Here is an 18896-nt window from a genome sequence, read left to right on the forward strand (position 1 = left end):
ATATAAAGGAATTATGAATAAACAAATTTATTGTTTTAAAAATAAAATAATAATAATACTGATAAATTTGTTATGAAAATTAAGTGGGCTCTAATTTGTTGCTTAATTGAGACCAAAGAAAATGTTTGAACCCATGATTTAAGGGATTCATAATTTTATTTTTCTTTAGTACATGTACAACATGTGGGGTGCTCTTCATAAAATCAATCCAAAGTTTGCATGATACACACATATATATAAACTAATGATTAAAAAAAGTTTTAGTTATATTTATTCCTAAATTTCTATTTTAGTTCATATTGTTAATACCATTAACAATAGAAAAATTATTTCAAATGGTAAAACTGTTGAAAATATTTACAAGATATAATAAAATTTTAGAACTATCAATGATAGACGTTAATAGACATTGATAGACTTCTATCAGTGTCTATCAATGTCACTGATAGAACTGATAGAGCATCTATCATTGATAGTTATAAAATTTTGTTATATTTTATAAATATTTTAATTCATTTTTCTATATTTAAAAACAACCCTTAACAATATGTCGTTGTAACTAATAAAGAATATAAACCTTCGTTTTAGTTCAACAATTATAGAGTGAAAGATTAATCATCGACCTTTGAAATAATAATTAGTACTTTATCTTCTAAATTAAACTTAAATTGAAAACAAACACTTATCATAATACTCATTTCCAATATATATTCCTTGAAATAATATTAATAACATGAACTAGAAAAAAAAAAACATAATTTGTCAACAATAGCATTATTCAACAATTACAACACTTTTTTCTTTAATCTCATACATTTGCTCAACTAAAAAAATCATAATAAAAAATTTAGAGACACCATAATTTTTTTAATTAAGGCCTTAAGTAGACATTTTAATTTTAATCTCAAAATGTAATACTATTTGTGATGAAATTTTTTTTTAAAAAAAATTATATTATATATATGAGAGAGAAAGCAACCACTTTTGTCTGTTTTCCCTTGGATTTTCATTCACATCATATATGCTTTTTCCCATCCCTATTTTGGTATCCAATGCTTTTTCTCTCTCTCTCTCTCTAACACATGCACTTATAACAAATACACAAAACCCTATGTCTCATCTCTCTCCTCTTTCTATATAATAAGGAAAAAAAAAACCCTAATTTAACAGGTGGGGAAGAGAATGAGCCCTAAAGATATATATGTCCGACCAGATAAGGACACACTCCAATATACATGTTGCATGGATGAGAGAGAGACAAATAGATTCCCGATATGTCCTCTATCTTTCTCTCTCGACTCGAGAGAGAAGGATTATCGAATACGACTGACACAATGTGATTATCTCATAATAGCAATTTAAAACGCAAAGCTTAAAATTTGGACATGCATGTATCTCTCTTTAATCTTATGATATAATCCAACGTGAGTATAGTTCAACTGATTTAAGTATAAAACTTCGATCAATTGGATAAAGATTTGAATTCCTTCCCTTCACATGTTATTTGAGAGGAGTGAGAGAGAATTGACCTTTTATGACGATAGAATTATAGATTCGAAATATGTGGTGTAATTTCATTTTCATGCCATTACTTATTACTACTTTTTGTCGTCCAATAATCTATGACAATTTAATTCTTTTTAGTTCAGTAACATGTGGAGTGGAGAAATTTAAACTTTAAATCTCTTGAACGAGAATATATGTTCTATATGTTCAATTAGCTAAGCTTAGCTCTAATGTTGTGTGTTGTCCTCTTATGGGTTTATCTCTAATCCTTCTTTGTTATATCTGTTATGCCGACTTTTGTATGGTCTTTTGGATTTATTGAATATTTATGAAAGATCGTGTAATATGATGAGAGTGCTAAGAATTTGTTAACCTAGTTGAGATGTTCGAGTGTAGCTACTGGTCCATGTATCTTTTTCTTTAAAAAAAAAAATCGAATTACGTTCAAATTCACAAAATATAATGATTCAATTATCCAAATATCATTAATTAGAACCATTTCTATGCTTGGCCACACGTTGGTTTACTTAGTTTTTTATTTATTTATTTTTTTTCATGAAAATGTAACTAAGAAAAAAACGCATCCAAATGTATGATATTTTCTAAGAAAAATTTTGAGATTCTCAAAATAACAAAACCAAAATTCCATACATACACGTATATATAATATTATGCTTTGGAATCCTCCTTGTCTCAAGAAATTATTTAGTGATATTTTATTTAATATTATTATCATTTCTTATATTCGTCCTAATACATAATTCTCGGAAGTATATTTCGATATCTTCATTTTTTATTTGTTTAATAGGTATAAAAATATTAATCATATGATACTAATTAATTATATATCGTGAGTTAATTTGAGCATAACTCAACTACATCTCGATCTAAGAGGTTAGATTCTCTCATCTTGCATATTATAGATGTCTACATTTTTAGGGATATTTCTAAAATACAAGTCAAATTTTGAAAATATATATATATATTAATTTTTTTAAGAATTTAACTAAAAATTCAAAAAATTACCTTCCATTTAAATCACAATTAAAAAATTGTGATAAAATAAGAACAATTTAGAGAAATTCTTATAAATAGAAAAATATTGATTATAGAATTCAACTATATATGTTTGATTGACTGTTTGAATTCTGTTTCTAAGTTCTGTGATCCAAATCGTGCAAATTTTGAAAACAATTTTTTTATGTTTCGATATATCCAGATTTTGAATTCAAAATTTTAAAATGTAAAATTATATTAAAAATGATAATTAAAACAATAACAATTATATTGTTTCATGTTATAAATTCAATTATTTTTGTTAAACTTAAAATATATAATATATTATATATATTATATGATATTACAAAATAATAATTATACAAAAGTTTTAACATAAAACAAGTTCAAAAATTATTTAGTAGTTATTTATATTCAACCAAATATTTAGTGAATAATTGAATATATTTTCAATCACATTTTGAAATTTTTTTAAATTTTAAATATAATTTCTGAATCAACTATCAAACACATATCTGAAAACATGAAATGAAATACAATTTTGTTTTCATTGAATTCTTTATTTTTAAAATTTTGTTTTCAGATTGCCTGCTAAAGAGGCCCTAATATTCTTAATTTCACCTTTTTTCTCTATTTTATTAATAAAATTGTAGTTAAACTATTCCATACATTTGTAAGCCTTCATTTATATTATATGTTATTTTTTTTTTATGTTATCTTAGTTAATCGTTGAGTAATTGTGGTAGGAATTTGAACTTCTAACTTTTTGGTTAAGAATGCTTATTTTAACCCATTAAACTATATTTAAGTTGATCTTTCATTCTCAATGTATAAAGTACCAATTGGGTCAAGTTGCATTTGTGGTGAATAAATCACACAAAATTGTCTTGTCAATCTTTATACATATTGTGATGTGTCAATATACATGATTGATTTGACTCACATTATCACCTTAACCTATATCTTTACCAATCTGTTAGTGATGTAAACATAGTTTTATCACGGTTAAACTCGAGAAAATACCTAAGTTATAATAAGCATAAGAACATCTTCATTGATTAACAATTCCTAAATTGAATACAAAAGTTATTACTAGATGAATAACCCGTTTAAATCAGATCACAATATCACATCCTATTATGAATATATGAAAATTGACCAAGATATCCTATATAATGTCATTGATGACTTGTTATACGACAACATGCTCCACATGAAGGATATATTGTCGACGACACATCAACTTCATCAATTGATATGTCGAAATTTCAAATAATAAAAAGATGATGTCATTATTATGTATGATTTTGACAAGTCTAATCGCATTGAACGTGATTTTGATAAAACCGCGTTGCACTAATATATGTCGTTGGTATCCCACTTTTTCATTTTTGAGTGATTTGAAAAGGGAAAATTACAAATTGATTTCATTTTTATATACCCTTCCAACACCAAAAATCACCTTCAAAATAATGAAAATGGTAAAAGAAAATAAATCTACAAAAGAGATATGATGTTGAAGGAAAGAAGAAGTGCTTTGGGAATTGGGAATTGGGAATAATAATAATACATATATCACATGTGAGTCTCTATCAATGAAAGGAAGGGGATGGCAATAATGTGTTGCCCTTTGGATATACATCATAACCCCTTGAAAACAAGAATTAATTCTCTCATTTTCATTATTATTTTTAACTTTCCAATCACTTGTATAGTCAAATTTTTTACTTTGTTTAAAATTTTAAAAATGCTTTCCTAATCTCAAGAAGAATAATCTTGGAAGTGTTTATTTTACCTTTTTAACCTCCATTTTTCATTGAATATGGCTCATTTTCAATTTATTGGTATTAATGTTTATTAACTAATATAAAATAATTATAAAATTTAATTTTAATAATGAAGAAAAATAGTGAACATAATTAATTATACTTCATTTAAATTAATTAATAGACAATGACACTAAACACAGAAAGCAAGTAATTAATGAAAAATCAAGGTTCAAAGTATAAATCTTCAAACATAGAGATCAAATTGAAACAAAAATTCAAATTTCAATGATAAAATTGTAACATTTTGAAACCTATGGGCTAAATTGAAATCAGACCCAAAACTAAGTACTAAGGCCATGTTTACCAAATCGTAATGAAAAGTGGTGTAGTCGTAGTGAAATTTCATTGACAAATCAATTGTAACGAGTCTGAATTGCAAACGTAATTGGATTGATTTTGATCACATTTACTTAGAATTTCAAATCTATCACATTTACTGTTATCACTAGACTTAGCGGTAATGGTAAGGTAAGGTAACAATAATAGTAGCAGTAACAGTAACAGTAATAATAAATATGAAAAATTCATGATTCTAATACTATAACATTAATAGTAATGATAACGATAATGGCTAGTGGATCTCATGTAAATTTCAAATTCAATCAATCGAACACATTCAATTCCTCAATCAGATCACGTTCTATTAGACCCCACATTTCATTATGATTATGGAATACAAGTAAATAGCAACAAACGTAATCAAATGGGGATCAACTTTTCATATTACAATTGATTTATTATATTTATGGGTGGATACACACGGCCTAAATGTGTAACATTTTGAAACCTAAAAGTCTATATGGGAAACTACCTAGATCCAAAATTTAGGGTCTAGAAAGGTATTTTTCTCTAAGCTAAAATTTTGAAATGGAATTTTTGTTAAGATTAAAATAGTGGTTTTTTAATTTAATTAAAAATGCAGAAATTTGTATAAATTTTGTGGATTAATAAACATAACTAAAATAAATAAGTAAACACAATAAAAACAAAACCTAGTTAATATGACCATTTCCATCTTTCTTTTTTCTTCTAATAATAATATAATAGTAAATAATAAATCAAATGGATAATCATTTTTATTTTATAATAATTGTATTAAATACAATTATCAAGCAATCTTATTCTGGAAATATTTTGCACTCAGAATTTCTTCTAAAATAAGAGGTATTACAATAACCAGTAACATTTGAAGGGGTGGCGATTTATACATGTCTAATTACACATTATTCAAGAAAATAGTTCTTTTCTAGCCAATCAATTTTTCCTTTAATTTCAAAAAAAAAAAAAAAAAAAAATCCTTTAAAGTCATATGAATTAATTTCTACCCAAATGCTCTATAATATTTTTATTGCATAGAATTCTTTTTATTAGTTGTTGTGTTGATTTTGAAAAGACATCAGTGCCTTTTTAGTATCTTGGGAATATATATTTTAAAATATTTAAAAAGTGAATCCAAAAGATCCCTTAATCGTTTAATTCTAGGGAAAATCTACCATTAAAATATAAATTCTATTCAGTCAGGAAAATAAACTTAAAGTCGTCTTAATTTCTCTTGAATCATATGAAATAATTTAATAGCATGCTTTTACCAGTAATCATGTAAATGAAATATACGATTATAGTTTTGTCAACTAAACTCTAACTCATTCTAAAAAACTTAATTAATTATTAAAAAATTAAAAAATTAAAAAAAAAAAAAACTCAACTCAGCTCAGCTCAGCTCAGCTCAAAAGGGTAAATAAAAATTCTCTTAAGATGTATATGCATTTAAAAAAGTAATCAAATATATACGTTATAATATTGAGGTAAGTTAAAAAATAATGTATTTTTTAAAAGTAATGACAAAAATAGGGTATATAAGAAAGAAATTACAAAAGTAAGGTGGAAGGAAAAAGTAGACAAAAATAGGGTAGCAAAATCGTGTATCCATTACACGATTTTTATGTCAGCTAACGAACTCGTGGACGGGATATTTTTATTATTTTTTTATTATTTTTATTTAAGTGGATAACAAATCTATTTGAATTCCCGTGTAAAACAAATCTCCGTGAAAAAATCTACAGTAAAACAAATCTATGTGAAAAAAATAGATTTAGCCTTCATTCATGGCTAGAAATTTGATTCAATTTTTATTTTACCGGAAGCCTTTACAAATTTAAATTTTACAATAAAAAATTGTACAAAAATACAAAAAAACACTAAAAAAATAAAAGAGGATGAAAGTTGAGGAAAATATGAAAAAAAAAATAGATTTAACCTTAATTCGTGGCTAGAAATTTGATTCAATTTTTATTATTCTCCGAAAATGCAAAAAAAGAAACACTAAAAAAATTAAAAGAATAAGAAAAAAAAAAAGACAAAAGTTGGGAGAAAATGTGAAAAAAAATATAGATTTAGTCTTAATTCGTGGCTAGAAATTCTATTCAATTTTTATTTTATCGTAGGCCTTTAAGAATTTAAATTTCATAGTAAAATTCTCTAAAAATGCAAAAAATAAAAATAAAAATAAAAAAATCCATATTTTTTATTTTACTGTACACCTTTAAAATTTTGAATTTCACAGTAAAAATTCTCCAAAAATACAAAAAAAAAAAAAACACCAAAAAAATAAAAGAAGACAAAGTTGGGAGAAAATGTGAAAAAAAGAAAAAGATTTAGTCTTAATTCGTGATTGGCCTTAAATTGTGGACGGGGTACACGATTTATGTGCTAACTCAAAACTCAACCATGTCCACGATTTCATAACCCTATTTTTGTCCAAAGTTTCAAACCAACCCTATTTTTGTCAATAAATATTAAAATAACATTATTAAAAAAAAAAAAAAAAAAAAAAAACTATTAATATTATACACAAGTTATATATGCCAAACAATTTTCCTCTCATGTGCCCAAATTTTTTCCCTAGCCACCATGTCGCCTTGAGGATGGTGACAAGTATTAATAAATATTGTAAGTTTGTTTTTTAATATATAGTTAGGGTTTTTCTTAAAGATTAGATTCTTCTAAAGAATATCAATGTTTAATTCCACAAGAAAAAAAAAAGGCATAGGGCTTAACGTTCCTTGAGCCATGAATTAATTGATAAATAATCAGAATCCTTTGGTTTTAACTATATGCCCATAGAATGTCTTTTGTCTTCACTGAAGAAATACCTCCATTTGCTATTATATAAGACTTCAATAAGTCCATATCAAATCCCTTCTTATGCACATTATTAAACAAATAATCTAATTACTAATAAGAAACTAATGTGAGGCCGGGTCGGATTAAATTACCTTATTCAGGTCTAAAAGGATAGGCGTGTTAGGTTATGATTGAAATATAAAATACGATATATTCCTTTCAATAATCCATCTCATCTCTCATGTCAAACCGACATGTTATTTGTTAATTAACGAAAAATCAGTACATATAATACTTGATTTTGAAATTAAAAGAAAATGACTTTAGAGAAAATACATGCAAGATTAGATCCGCATATTGTCAAACATGTTGGAATAAAAATGGAGTATATATCTTATTAGATGAAGAATTATGAAGATATAACATTATTTAATGCATTTAAAAGAAAATAATGATTAATAATAAATAAACTAACAGGAATCCAAAGAAGAAAAAGACATAAAATGGAATCAAATGGTCAAGTTGGACTTAATTATTATATCTAAAATCAGTTACTATCTTGTTCGGATCTGTCAACCGAATAATCAAATAAATTGAAACCAAAATAATTTCAGCTAATAAATAACTTTTTAAAAATATAGATATGTTAAATGATAATTTAACCAAGGTTTTTGGAAATAGTAAAAAATACACATTTTCATGAGAATAAAAAGAAAAGAAACTTATTCATTTGCTTGTATGGAAAAGAAAATTGTTCTCTTGAATCGATCTCGATATCGACTCCTATATATAATGACAGTCTTAAAAGCAAAGTGCAGACTTGATGAATTATTTGGGAGGGACCAAGTAATTTTGCGTAGAATAAAATACATTTCTTTGGATGATGTTGAGCAAACTTGTTGCGTTTATGAACATTTAGAAAACTTTTAAGATATGCTCTAAAAGTGAAAATAATAAGGAAAGAAATCTAATGTATGAAATTATATAGTTTGAAAAGTCCACTTCTCACACTGTCCCTTCATTCTAGTACCAACAAAGTCAAACATTATATATTTATCCAACCCCTAAAAAGAGTATATAAAGAGAATGAAATATGCATATAAAAACTCTTAAATCATGCCTTCCAAGAAAAGGAAAAAAAAAAAAAGGGTGACTCGTGTTCATCATTTGAACACGATTTGATGAACGTAGAATGCAAAGAATGAAGAGAATTTTTCCTTGGTATGTTTGATTTCCATGGTCTTTCTTAAAGTAAATTTAGATAGTTGACCGAGGAAGTCGAAATAATCTGGATGTCATTATAGATCTTTCCTTTAGAGATTGTCAGCAGATCCAATATATAAAGAGAAATTTACATGGTACATGGTACCTCAATCGATATCATAAATAAAAATGGATGTTCATCAGAAGACTCTTATCAAACTACATTTCTATAAATGAATAAATGGCTAATATATCAAACATGGAGATCAGTGTTCAAATTTCAAGCCGAACAAAAAGAGGTTGCACAAGTACAAAAAAGGGCAAGTTGATGATAAAGGGCGAGTTGTGAGTAAAAGAATATGACATACAAATATTTGTAAACAACACACACGATCACACATAATGTACTACATACAGATACAACTCAATCGAATATTCCATCAACTCATCTTTACCAAGCTTGACACAAATATTCCACAAGAACATGAAGATTATTCCCTTTCTTAGCTCACTTCTTCAACACACTGCATATGAGACAAACTCATTGAGAACTTCCAAAAGATTTTGCCATTGTTAACCACCCAAAAAACAAAAAACAAAAAACTTCAGCCAACATATCAACAGTTTCGAGTTTCGAGTTTCAATACATAGTTATAAGATAAAATCTCTCAAAAATAAAGGAAACGGTTCCAGCTAGATGAACCATGACACATCCATCCTTGGTTCTGGCCTGAACCTCACCTTCTTTGCAACCTTGCGGCAAATGGTTTAAGTTCAAGCTTTACAAACTAAAGGATTGAACCTAGACCCTCGAAAATATTTATAGACATCCCAAACTCTTTGATAGAACTCGGCTCGCCAAATAAGCCGAGACTTCCCCTTGTACACTGAGCATTCACAAAATTACAATCAAGATGTCTTAACCCCACCCCCCCCCCCCCCCCCCCCTTCTTAAATACTCTAATGGGTAACTAACCAGATTTTCTGTGGGCCCACAAGATCCGATCAACAGCCTCTAACTAATTTTATTCCCTCACCCATTTCCCTTTGATTCTCTATTTACATTTGCTTCCTTTCCCATACCTCTCCTATTTCGTTTCCTCTCATACCTCTTAATGACTGGGGGTCTTATCACTACCTGCCCCTCAAAAGGCGACCTTGTCCTCAAGGTGAAAGCTTGGAAATTGTTCTTTGATTTGCACACCATTCTCTCACGTTGCATCTTCGGGAGGCATACCATCCCATTGAATAAAGACTTCAAAGTCGGTTGGTGATACTACTGTTGTGCCAACCTTCCATATACCTAAAACGGCAACCAGATGAGGGCTCAATTGTCCTTCGTTCAGCCATACCGGAGGATTGGTTATCCTTGAAAACAATGTGCCGACTGCCTTCCAAAGTTGAGATACATGAAATACGGGGTGGATGTTGATATGTGTGGGGAGATCAAGTTTATATGCCATCGGGCCAATTTTCTAAATGATTTGGAAGGGGCCTATGAAGCGAGGAGCGAGTTTCGGGTGCTTATGAATCAGCAGAGAGCTTCGACGATACGGTTTGAGTTTAACATAAACCCAATCGGATATTTCAAACTCTAACTCTCTTCTTTTAGCATCCGCAAGAGATTTCATCCGTTGTTGTGTTGCTGCCGGTGTACCCTTAAGGTTTTTTAGCATCTCATCTCTATCTTTCAATAGGGCGTCCACTTCTCCAACCACAGCGGTCCCAGCTTCATATGAAACTAACAGGAGAATAGGTCAGCCATACACTACTTCATAAGGGGATTTCTTGATAGCGGTATGATAGGAGGTGTTGTAGTTGCATTCTGCCCATGCCAACCATTTGGACCATTTTGTTGGTGTTTCCATGGCAAAGCAACGTAGATACGCTTCTAATCCTCGACTGACAACTTCCGTCTGACCATCGGTTTGTGGGTGGTACGATGTGCCCCGTTTCAATTGTGTACCCATCAAATTGAATAGTTCTTCTCAAAAGAGGCTTGGGAATATTTTATCTCTGTCGGACACGATGCTCCAGGGCACCCCATGTAGTTTTACTACTTCCCGAAGGAATATCCCAGCTACTACGGCTGCTGTGTAAGGATGACGAAGGGCGATGAAGTGTGCGTATTTTGATAAACGGTCAACCACCACCAAAATGGAGTTGTGCCCTTCAAATTTCAGCAACCCATCAATGAAGTCCATGCTGATGTCGTTCCAAATTAGTTCAGGTATAGGCAAAGGATGCAACAACCCCCGCCGGCGCTAAGGACAAGTATTTGGCTTGTTGGAAAACAGAACAATCACCAACAATTGCATGCACCCGAGCTTTCATTCCTTTACAAAAAATTCCGTCTTGAGACGGTACATCTTGATTGCTCCATTATGGCCTCCTATTGGACTGCTATGAAACTCTTGGAGTAATAATGGGATTGTTGGTGATGAAGACGACAACACTATTCTCTGTTTATACAATAAGAGTTCCCCTTTAACAGTGTAGCCTTGTGGGTGAGGATTTCCGGCTTGAATACTATCTCGGATGCCTCGTAATTCTTCATCTTGATCAATCTGACTGCTGAAGACAACTGGGTTAATAGTTTCCACAACAGTCAACAAACTCGGTTCCATTGGCGAAGGTAATCAGGACAACGCATCAGCTGCCGAGTTTTCTAATAGTGTAGCCTTGTGGGTGAGGATTTCCGGCTTGAATACTATCTCGGATGCCTCGTAATTCTTCATCTTGATCAATCTGACTGCTGAAGACAACTGGGTTAATAGTTTCCACAACAGTCAACAAACTCGGTTCCATTAGCGAAGGTAATCGGGACAACGCATCAGCTGCCGAGTTTTCTAACCCCTTCTTATATTCAATCCCAAAGTCATATCCGATTAGTTTTGCTACCCATTTCGGGTATTCACCGACAATGATTCGTTGTTCTAGTAGGAACTTAAGGCTCTTCTGATCGGTGCGTACTGTAAATCGTCGGCCCAATAAATATGGTCTCCATTTTTTGACAGCCATGACAATTGCAATCAACTCTCGCTCATAAACAACCTTGAGGCGATGTGTTAGTGGCAAGGCGTGGCTGAAATAGGCCAAGGGACGACCTTCCTGCATTAAGACAGCACCTACGCCCACCCTTGATGCGTCCATTTCTACTACAAATGGTCTGTTGAAGTCGAGCAGTCCTAAAACAGGGAGTTGTGCCATCGTCTGCTTCAATCTCAAAGGCTGTTTGAGCTTCCTCATCCCACCTAAAACTGTCCCTCTTGAGTTGTTGAGTTAATGGGAATGCAATTGTGCCGTAGTTAGCCACAAACTTACGAAAATACCCTATCAGCCCGAGAAACCCTCTCAATTGCTTCACAGAAGATGGTGTTGGCCACTGCACCATGGCTTCTATTTTAGATGGATCGGCGGCCACCCCCTCTGCTGAAATCACGTGGCCCAAGTATTCGATTTTGCTGGTTACAAACGTACATTTTTTTAGGTTGGCCACCAACTGATTTTCCTCCAACATTTGCAGCACGAGATAAATGTTGAACATGGTCATGAATCGAGGGACTGTAGATTAATATATCATCAAAGAAGACTGAAACAAATTTGCGTAAGTAGGGTCGTAAGATATCAGCCATTACCGATTGAAATGTTGATGGGGCATTTCATAGTCTGAACGGCATGACCAAGAATTCGTAGTGACCCTCATGAGTCCGGAATGCTGTTTTGTGGATGTCTTTGGGTGCTACTCTTATTTGGTGATACCCCGACTTCAAATCTATTTTGGAAAAGCCCATGGCTCCTGCTAATTCATCAAGTAGCTCATCAACAACTGGAATCGGGAAATTATTCGGCACCGTCACCCGATTGAGAGCTCTGTAATCGACACAAAATCTCCAGCTGTCGTCTTTCTTTTTAACCAACAAAACTGGGCTGGAGAAAGGACTGGCACTCGACTGGATAACCCCTGCAGCCAACTTCTCCTCAACTAACCGCTCGATCTCATCCTTTTGGAATTAGGGGTATCGATATGGGTGAACGTTCACTGGACTGGCCCTTGACTTCAGTTCGATGAGATGGTCGTGGTGCTGCTCCGGAGGAAGTCCCTCGATGGGCTGAAACACTGCTTGAAATTTCTGTAAAACCACTTGAATGTCGGGGTGGCTTTCTTCATGGTCCGGTTTCAGGATTTCTTCACCCGCGTGGGTCATGAGTGAATTCAGCTCCAACAGTATTCCTTAACCCTCTTCCTTGACAAGCTTCATCATCGATTTAAGGGAGATTTGTGATTTCATCAAACTCCTATCTCCTTTAAGGTGCACCTGCAAATCACCAGTTTGGAAGTCCATTTCGGACGTGCTCCAATCGCACACAACTCGCCCCAATGTTATAAGCCATTGGACACCCAAAACAACATCAGCACTGCCAAGGGGTAAAGGAAAGAAATCATTAAGGATAGTGAGATTGGGAAGATTCAATATCACACCTTCGCAGATTCCAATAGTCCGAACGAAATTTCCATTGCCTAATATGATGCTATAGCTTGTCGTGGGTGTTTGTGGCAACTCGAGGACCGCCACTAATTCTTTATCGATGAAGTTATGCGATGCGCCACTATCAATCAGCACTACCACATCCTTGTCCCCAATTACCCCTTTTACTTTAATCGTTCGTGGCGAGTCGATTCTGGCTAAAGAGTTGAGCGACAGCTCTACAATTTCATCCTCAGTTGTGTCCATCACCATTGTTTTCAGGGTTGCCCGTGGAGTTTCTTCGGATTTGACCTGCTCTTCACTTGTCTCGATCGCTAATTCTTCTTCGTCGTCGTCATGGTGTATTGAGGCGCTTAGCTCCTTCTTTTTGCAACGGTGGCCCGGAGTGTATTTCTCATCACATCGATAACATAGGCCCTTATCCCTCCAATTTTGCATCTTGCTATCGGACAATCGCTTGAAGGCACCGGCGGTGAACGTCTTCCCATTCACGTCCCTCAGAGTCACAGAGTTGGAGGGAACACTTACGCTTCGGTTCGAGTTAAGAGAAATAGTTCGGGCTGTCGGACTATTGAAGTTGGCCTGACCCGAAGTGGAGTTAGAGCCTGCTGAAGATATGGACTCAGTCGCTTTCGATGGACTTAGGCCTCCCCCTCCCCACTTCTTCCTACGGGCCTCCTCTGTGTCTTCTATTAACTGGGCCATTCTCATTTTCTCCTTAATCCCCTCGAGTTTGAACATCTGCATTTCAATTTGTATATCTTCTTTGAGCCCACAAACAAACTTGCTCTCCAGGGTTGCGTCCGACAAGTCTTTCAAAGGCCCTGATAACTGCTCGAATCGCCGCCGATAAGCCCTGACTATGCCCTCTTGCTTCAGAGTAAGGAACTGAGCTCGACAATCTTCCTCCTTTGCCGAAAGGAAACATAATAACAACTACTCCTTAAACTTGGCCCGGGTATCCATTAGCGTCCGCTCCTCCTCCCACTGATGCCATTCGAGTGCCTCTCCTTCCAAGCACAAAATCGCCGCTTCAATCTTGTCTTTCTCCGTCAACCGATTCACAACGAAATACCTCTCGACTCGATGAAACCATCCTAATGGATTGTTACCTACTTCACCTTTAAAGATTGGGATCTCCAGCTTCCTCAACCTCATATCGAACAAAGGTACGTCCCTTTTTTCCTTCTCCATCTGGCTTCCTTTTCTCACTCTCCTCAGTCAATGGTTGTTTCCCCTTTTCCGTCACGGTCCGTTCAGATGAACCCGAGTCATTGTCGCCTGGGATTCCCCCTTTTTTTGACCAAGCTTCCAACACACATAACATCTTCTGCTCCAACATTTCCCTTAACACTTCCAGTCTGGCTACCATTGATTGCTCTATTATTTGTTGCATTTCAATAAACCATTGGTCCATCCTAGTCTCCATCCCTACTTGCAATAGGGTTAGTTGTTCCTCAAGAGCAGACATTCTCACTTCCATTTTCTTCACCATTCCCCAAGGAGCAATGGCTCTAATACCAGAACGATAGAACTCGACTTATGTATTTACTATTTTGGCTGAATTGCCAAGGAAGCCGAGACTTCCCCTTGTACACCAGCTCACTGAGCATTCACAAAATTACAATCAAGATGTCTTAGCTCACCCCCCTTCCCTTCTTAAATACTCTAATTGGTAACTAACCAGATTTTCGGTGGGCACAGAAGATCCACAGCCTCTAACTAATTTTATTCCCTCACCCATTTCCCTTTGATTCTCCATTTACATTTGCTTCCTTTCCCATACCTCTCCTATTTCGTTTCCTCTCATACCTCTTAATGATTGGGGGTCTATCACTCTTCCACCATTAGGTAACATAAGTCAATAAAAATCCAAATCCACATAGCTTTCAACAATTGCCCGGAAGATCTGACAAAATTCCAAAGTTAACATTACAACAGTTGGAATGGGAAATTCGATCAGCTAGAAAGGATTTGAATCATGAACCTGAAATGGTACAGTGCTACTCCCACATTCCATAATAGAGTCAATATTCACTTTCCTATAGAACCACCCAAGTAGAGGAGTACAAAATTAAATATAATCTTCCTTCGGATATATGGATGGGCGAGCTGTTAAGACCTTATAGTAGACAAGAGGTTGCATTGGGCAGTACCTATCTCAAGGCTTTGCCCCAGGAGATTATTGTGATTCTCATTCACCATCACAAACCAAAAGAGGATTCTAATTGATTGCACATTTGACAAGAAACCAAGCATATCAAATTTCAATTAACCAATACCTCCAGAGATCTAGCCTTCTCTTGTCTTTCCAAATGCCTTAACTCAAATAATTTTAAAAAGCAACTTAATCCAAGCCTCACATCAGTTTACCAATGATGAAAGAAGAAAACAGGAGGGAGAGAGAGAATAAGAATAGAGAAATAATGCAATTATTTTTCCTTTTCTTTCTTTTTTAGTAAGAGACCGAGCTTCAATTAAGAGAAGTGAAAGAATGTACAAGACAAAAAAAAAAAACTACACTAAAGGATTCCAATCCAACAAAATCTCATAAAATGCCCGAAGCCCACAAGAAGGCAATAAACTTCACCATCTCCTAAACCTCATCAAATGACCTCTCCAACACTCTAAAAATTCTATTTTCCCTTTTGAGTCAACCATCCCATAAAATAGCCATATATCAAATTTCATTATGTGGTGAAAATAGTAAACATGACACATGGTGAGAATTAAAAATGATTCAGAAACACTAAATGATTACAACTATCCTTCTTCTTTAGGGGACAGTGAGGTAGAATGTAAAAACTTACTTGTATAGATAGGCAGCAATCCCCAAGATTATACACAACAAAATGATATCGATACAGAAATTTCTGCTGGACCTTAGCTGTAGCAAAATAGAATTCACATTAGATAAACTTACAAACGTTTTACAAATGTACATATAAATCTAGGTATTCGGCAAAGCATAAGGAATACAGATAAGCACATATGTGCCCAGCAATATACACTTGAGAAACTGATAATAGAGATTGGAGGAACAAAGAAAAACCTGGTTAACTGTATCCTTTAATCTAACGTTGGTGTTTTTAAGGTCAGATGCAGCCTTGTCCACCTGACATGATTCAAAAAGCAAATTTGGTGGTTATTATAAACACGAACATCGAGACTGCAAGTACATATATACATATACCTACGTAAAATTAAAGATACATAACCAATAATGAGAGAGATATCATTACCTTAGTGTCGATCTCGTCCATCAGAGGGACTTGCCTGTCAATTTCCTGCAAATAACATGCCACAATCACTATCAACTAATATGTTGATAAGGGGAAAAAATAAAAAAATAATGATAATAATAAGATTTGCAGCATAGAAAATAATTAACCTCATTCATATCATGTGCCATGTTCTTCAGAGTATCTAACCCTTCTGATATCATGTCCAGTCCTTGATCCTGCATATACACCAAAACGAAGGTTTAAACCACAACCATTGACTAATAAGCATGCATCCTTCAGTCTTGAATAAAGAGACTACACTATGATAAGATATAGATACATATAATTTACCTGCTTCATTTTCCGCATTTCATACTCTTGCCTGAACTGACTCGACTCCTCAGTGTGTTGGAAGTACTCATCATCAAATCGCCCATCTTTTACCAATTTAAATGTACATATCAAAAATATGCTTAGTTCACGGTACTCACAGCTAAAAGTAGAAAGAAAGATTCACAAAAATGGTTGAATAAAATTCAAATTTAATGCATCACCTGAGTCAAATTTGATTTCAGCACGTGAAGCTGAGGATGTCCAACCCCCATTATTCTTCGTGGAAGTCACAGTTCCATCTGGTATAGCTTGAATCCTATCCGGCAATGCAAGCACCAAATCATTTCGAGTGGTAAGATCTTCAGTCGATAGTCCTTTAACCTGTAAATAGATTATGTGACATCCGATGTAATATATAGATAGAAGCTACACAATTCAAATCCAGTGGCTCAACTTCAATAGAGTATAAAAATTCCTTTCATCGCGATCCTTAGTTCAAAATGAATGTAGGAAAACAATCCTTTCATCACGATCCTCTCATCAATTCATGTTAGACATATAGGTTTTTAAGATGGAATTTGAGTAATGAGAGTGAAATTTCAAAATAAATTCAGTAAAGACAGTGAATACAAACCCTCTTTACAGCCAACCTCTGCAATTTGGGGACCTCCTCCAGTAATCGAGCCTTGGTACGACGAATCTCCGCATTCAACGCCACTATAGATGCCCTATTCTTCTCTTTAGAAGCATCCTCCGCTTTCTGCACACACAAAACACTTCTAAAATAGAACCCAAACCTCCTCACCAACAATGTAAAATACTAAATCATCTAAAAATACTCAAAACCACAATTTACCCATTGAATTAAACCTAGATCATACGCAACAAGCTACCAAATGAAAAGATTATTTTCCCTATCCAGCAACAGAACGAGTAGCAACTGAGAAATTGATTGAGGGATCGGAGTCAAACCTGGAGAGCGGCTTCAATGTCAGCTTCGACAGAGGCATAGAGTCGAGCGAAGGCATCGTCACCGGAGACATTGAGATCTCTCTGCTTTTCAACATCGTACTTGTCGTACTTCTGGCAAATTGCATCTACTCTGGTCAAAAGGTCGATCACGCTCATCTTCGATTCTTCGCCTCCGCGCTCCGGTAGGTTTTCCGGTGATCTACGGCGGTAAAATTGGTTCCGAGAATATCTACAGAAGTCGTGCGTCTGTGATGTCCAAATATCAGACTAAACTTGCTTCGCAAAAGCAAGTGTAATGACTCGACCGCTTAACTCAATTTACTACATATTTGTATTTCTTTATTATTATTATCTTCTATATTTAAGATGGATTTTTTTAAAAAAAATATTATAATTAAGATGAGGTGTGGGAGAATCGAATATCTAATCTCAAGGTTGATAGTACAAATATTATGTCAGTTGAGCTATATTCGTGTTGACTTATGATGAAATATTACAAGAAATATAAATAGGGACTCGTCTCCTTAAAAAAAAATTAAATAAATAAATAGGAACTTGTAAAGTCTTGATTAATCCTATTGAAGTATGTTTGAGAGTGATTTTGAGATGGTTAAAATTACTTTTTCTCTTGTCAAAACCACTTTTTTTTTTAAAAAAAAAAATGATGGTGTTTGGCATGAGTTCAAATTGATTTTAGAAAAATCTAAAATCATTTCAAATTACTTTAGGAAGAATTAGTCATTAGGTGATTTTTGTTAAGTGATTGATCGATAATTGGTCCTAAAATGCTATCTGATTGAGTTTTTGTTAAATTATAGTTGATTAGCTATTTGTGAAATATTTTTTAATTTTAAATAATGGAATAAATGTCTATCATTAAATTAATAATAAAACAAACCATTTTAGAATTGGTTTTAAGCAAGCACTTTTTTTTCCTTGAAATTTAGAAAAGATTTCATAAAAAATTATGAGGAAAAAAAATCAAAACAAAAGAAAAGAAAGAAACAAAAGCCGAGAATAAATGCAATAACATATTTAATATATAATTGAACTCAAACTAGTCTAAATGCAATAACATTAACATATCCAAGACCGATCCGACATGAAAACACAACCTAAAAACCAAAAGAAAAGGGGGTTGTAAAAGAGATTTCATGAATAATATTTACCATGAGTTTCGTCCCAACGAATAAAACTAA

The 18896-nt window shown here is 33.4% G+C and overlaps 1 protein-coding gene across 2 annotated transcripts; it reads right to left on the bottom strand.

Annotated features, from left to right (window-relative positions):
• Positions 1-8889: 8889 nt before the first annotated feature.
• SYP71 (syntaxin of plants 71) lies at positions 8890-18033 on the bottom strand. Of its 2 annotated transcripts, XM_039048132.2 has the most exons (9): positions 17698-18033; positions 17360-17485; positions 16947-17106; positions 16744-16829; positions 16560-16628; positions 16411-16455; positions 16221-16283; positions 15979-16055; positions 8890-9202 (listed from the first exon to the last, which is right to left on the bottom strand). In XM_039048132.2, exons 1-9 carry the CDS (start codon positions 17851-17853, stop codon positions 9187-9189), a joined length of 798 nt encoding a protein of 265 aa, XP_038904060.1. In that variant the 5' UTR covers positions 17854-18033; the 3' UTR covers positions 8890-9186. The 2 variants fall into 2 exon arrangements, with proteins under 2 accessions (XP_038904060.1, XP_090162787.1); XM_090306661.1 differs by lacking the exon at positions 8890-9202 and having other exon boundaries at positions 15907-16055; positions 17698-18026.
• Between the last annotated feature and the right edge of the window lie 863 nt (positions 18034-18896).

Source organism: Benincasa hispida, chromosome 11, assembly GCF_027475165.1.
Source record: "Benincasa hispida cultivar pf3 chromosome 11, pf3_genome.v1.1, whole genome shotgun sequence".
Classification (NCBI taxonomy): domain Eukaryota; kingdom Viridiplantae; phylum Streptophyta; class Magnoliopsida; order Cucurbitales; family Cucurbitaceae; genus Benincasa; species Benincasa hispida.